This window comes from Nothoprocta perdicaria, unplaced genomic scaffold (genome assembly GCF_003342845.1).
Source record: "Nothoprocta perdicaria isolate Ctin4 unplaced genomic scaffold, notPer1 scaffold_793, whole genome shotgun sequence".
In the NCBI taxonomy this organism is placed as follows: domain Eukaryota; kingdom Metazoa; phylum Chordata; class Aves; order Tinamiformes; family Tinamidae; genus Nothoprocta; species Nothoprocta perdicaria.
This window is the reverse complement of record NW_020456080.1, coordinates 3,188-6,106: the sequence shown is the minus strand read 5'-3', so window position 1 is coordinate 6,106 and position 2,919 is coordinate 3,188. Positions and strand designations below refer to the sequence as shown.

The window sequence follows — 2,919 nt, the reverse complement described above, 5'->3', positions numbered from 1 at the left end:
CGCCGCCGCGGCCACCCAGCAGCTGCAACGACTTCATTAGCAGCGCGTTGTTTCCACTCATTAAGCGCCCGGGCACGGCCGGGAAGCAGCTGCAGCCTTTCAAAGGGCGCTTATGCAAAAGCCCCTGGCACCCCGCAGGGCCTTCCAGGATCATTTCGATTTTGCCCCCCGGGGACTTCACGCTCTTAATTAGCAGCATTTGGGCTCGCTGATAAGCGCGGCTTTGCCCCCTTGCTATCAGCGCGCAGAAGGGCCAGGCTCCCCGCGAGAGATAAGGGAGCGGCGGCAGCGGCGGCAGCCGGCGGCCCCGAGGTGCCCGCCTGAATGGCAAAGAGCCCCTTGCAGCCGCGGGGCCGTGGGAAGGTGCCCACGTGCTGCCCCGCAAGCGGCGCCCGCCGCAGCCTCCTGCAGCGCGGGACGGACCGTGTTGCGTCCCCGGCGTGCGGCACGCGCGGTGCCAGCGCCCGCGCGCCGCGGTGCCCGCCCTTCCCGACCCACCTCCTTGTGGCAGCCGTCGGCGAGGGCCCCGTCCCGCTCGCGCGGCGGCTCCGGCGGCGGCAGCGCGAGCACGCCGGCGAGGCACGCGTTGAGGAGCTCCGTGCGGTCGGGGTCGCTGAGCCGCGGCTCCAGGGCGCTGGGCGGCGGGTTAAGGAAGCAGGAGGGACACGGCGAGCGCGCCGGGGTGCGGGACGGTGCCAACGGGACCGCATGCTCGGTGGCACCGGTGCGGGCATAACACCCTCGGGACCCGCGTGCGGAGTTGCACCGTGCTGCAGCGCTTTGAGCTGCAGCTCTGCAGCTAAAGGGAGCTGCGCAGGAGCCCCCAGCGTGCTGCGGGCTCCACCGCGGTGCCCGGCTGCGCCGCGGGCTCCCCTGCACCCACCAAGGATACACCAGGTAGGTGCAGGCCACCATGGCGCGCTGCCGCACCGGCGTGCGCATGGAATCGAGCGGCTCCGCTTTGATGAACTCCTGGAGCGCAGGACRGGCAGCCAGGGCACAACCCCGGCCCCGACACCGGCGTCTGGCCGCCCAAGCTCCCCCTGTGCCCCCCGGCCGGGCGCGGTGCCCGCCAAGGGCCAGAGCTGGCGGTGCCACCCCGTGCCAGCCCCTTCCCGGGCACCCCCGTTCCCGGGGTGCTCGGCTGGCGGCGGCAGCGGCACCGCCGCGTTCGGGCCCTTCAGGCCTTCGGCCTCGGAGGAGGAGCAACCTCCCCCTGTGCCCCGCAGCCGAGCGCGGTGCCCGCCAAGGGCCGGAGCTGGCAGTGCCACCCCGTGCCAGCCCCTTCCCGGGCACCCCCGTTCCCGGGGTGCTTGGCTGGCGGCGGCAGCGGCACCGCCGTGTTCGGGCCCTTCAGGCCTTCGGCCTCGGAGGAGGAGCAACCTCCCCCTGTGCCCCGCAGCCGAGCGCGGTGCCCGCCAAGGGCCGGAGCTGGCGGTGCCACCCCGTGCCAGCCCCTTCCCGGGCACCCCCGTTCCCGGGGYGCTYGGCTGGCGGCGGCAGCGGCACSGCCGCGTTCGGGCCCTTCAGGCCTTCGGCCTCGGAGGAGGAGCAACCTCCCCCTGTGCCCCCCGGCCGGGCGCGGTGCCCGCCAAGGGCCGGAGCTGGCGGTGCCACCCCRTGCCAGCCCCTTCCCGGGGCRCTCGGYTGGYGGCGGCAGCGGCACCGCCGCGTTCGGGCCCTTCAGGCCTTCGGCCTCGGAGGAGGAGCGCCCGCGCGCCGCGCTCTTACCACCATCTGCGCCACGAGCTCCGCCTTGCGGGAGAAGCTGAACTCGCCGCATTTGGCCCCGCTGCAGACGGCCTTGCTGATCATGCAGATGCTCCGGATGAGGCACAGCTTGAGGGTGAGGTCCTGAGGGTGGCACGCGGGGCGACAAGTGGAGGGCGCGCGGGGCACCCGAGTGCCACCGTCCCCCCCAGAAACACAGGGCTCGGGCCACCTCGGCGCCCTCCCCTCGTGCTCTCAGCTCTCCCCGCTCCTTATCCCGATGCGAGGCTCCGAGCTGAGCCTGGATATCCCATAGGAGCGTGGCCGGAGCGGGGTTGGGTGCTGCCACCCCGGAAAGAGGGAGCTCCTGAGGGAGCAATGCCCGGGGAACGCCGGGATGCGCGGCCTGCCCAGCGCCATTCCCAGGCTCATTCCCACAGCCGAGGGGAGACCCGAGCCTCTCCCGGAGGCCGGTGGCTTCCCAGGATGGGAGCAGGGGCTCCCCAAGGGGACTTGGAGCTTGCGAGGGCCACGGGCGCAGCCTCCGGGCGCCGAAGAGCGCGCGGGCCTCGCGGCGGCAACGCCGGGGCGCAGCGGGGAGGCCGCTTCCCTCCTCGCCTCCAGGAAACGGGATAATGGCTTTTAGGGGCTGTTTACGCTCCCGGACGTGCTGGGAAGCGTTCCCCGCCGCGGGGCACCCCGCTCCTCGCCACGGCCGCGCCGCCGCCGCCGCGCGCGAGCTGTTAGTGCCMGCAGGAGCCCAGAAGGAAAACGCATTAGTGGAGCCTGCAGCGGGAGCCTCGCGGGCCTGACAGCTTAACTCCAGCTTGACAAATGCCATTTTGCTCGTTCAGCCTTTTTAGAAGAGAAATATCCCCCAAAAAAGCAAAAAAAAGTGCAGCCCCCGCTCCTCGCCTCCCAGGAGAGGCGGCTGTGGTTTAATATCTGGCCCTTGAATGATCGTTCCCGGGGGACGCGGGGAGATGAATGGAGGGCGTTTTAGCTGCGCTGCGGCCTGTGGCTCGGGACGGTTAGACTCGGTGCACGGGCAGGACGCGGGGCTGTGACCGGGTGTCACTGCAGGGCTGTCACCTACAACGCTCTCCTACCAGCGGCGTTTCTCCCTCGCCCTCGCCTGCGAGTCTCGGCTCTTTCGGGTGCTCCCTGCAGCACCGAGAACCTCACTGGGAAGCACTGGGAAGGGAGCAG

At 71.5% G+C, this 2,919-nt stretch overlaps 1 protein-coding gene across 1 annotated transcript in view; it reads right to left on the bottom strand.

Annotated features, from left to right (window-relative positions):
* The window catches only part of LOC112957931 (maestro heat-like repeat-containing protein family member 1), a gene marked incomplete at its 3' end in the record, with an annotated part of 11,641 nt that overhangs the window by 6,015 nt on the left and 2,707 nt on the right, over positions 1-2,919 (bottom strand). Inside the window, exons 4-6 of the mRNA XM_026051703.1 lie at positions 1,732-1,854; positions 893-972; positions 495-634 (exon numbers count right to left, since the gene is read on the bottom strand). Coding sequence (XP_025907488.1) covers positions 495-634; positions 893-972; positions 1,732-1,854 — 343 coding nt within the window. The remainder of the gene's footprint in view (positions 1-494; positions 635-892; positions 973-1,731; positions 1,855-2,919) is intronic.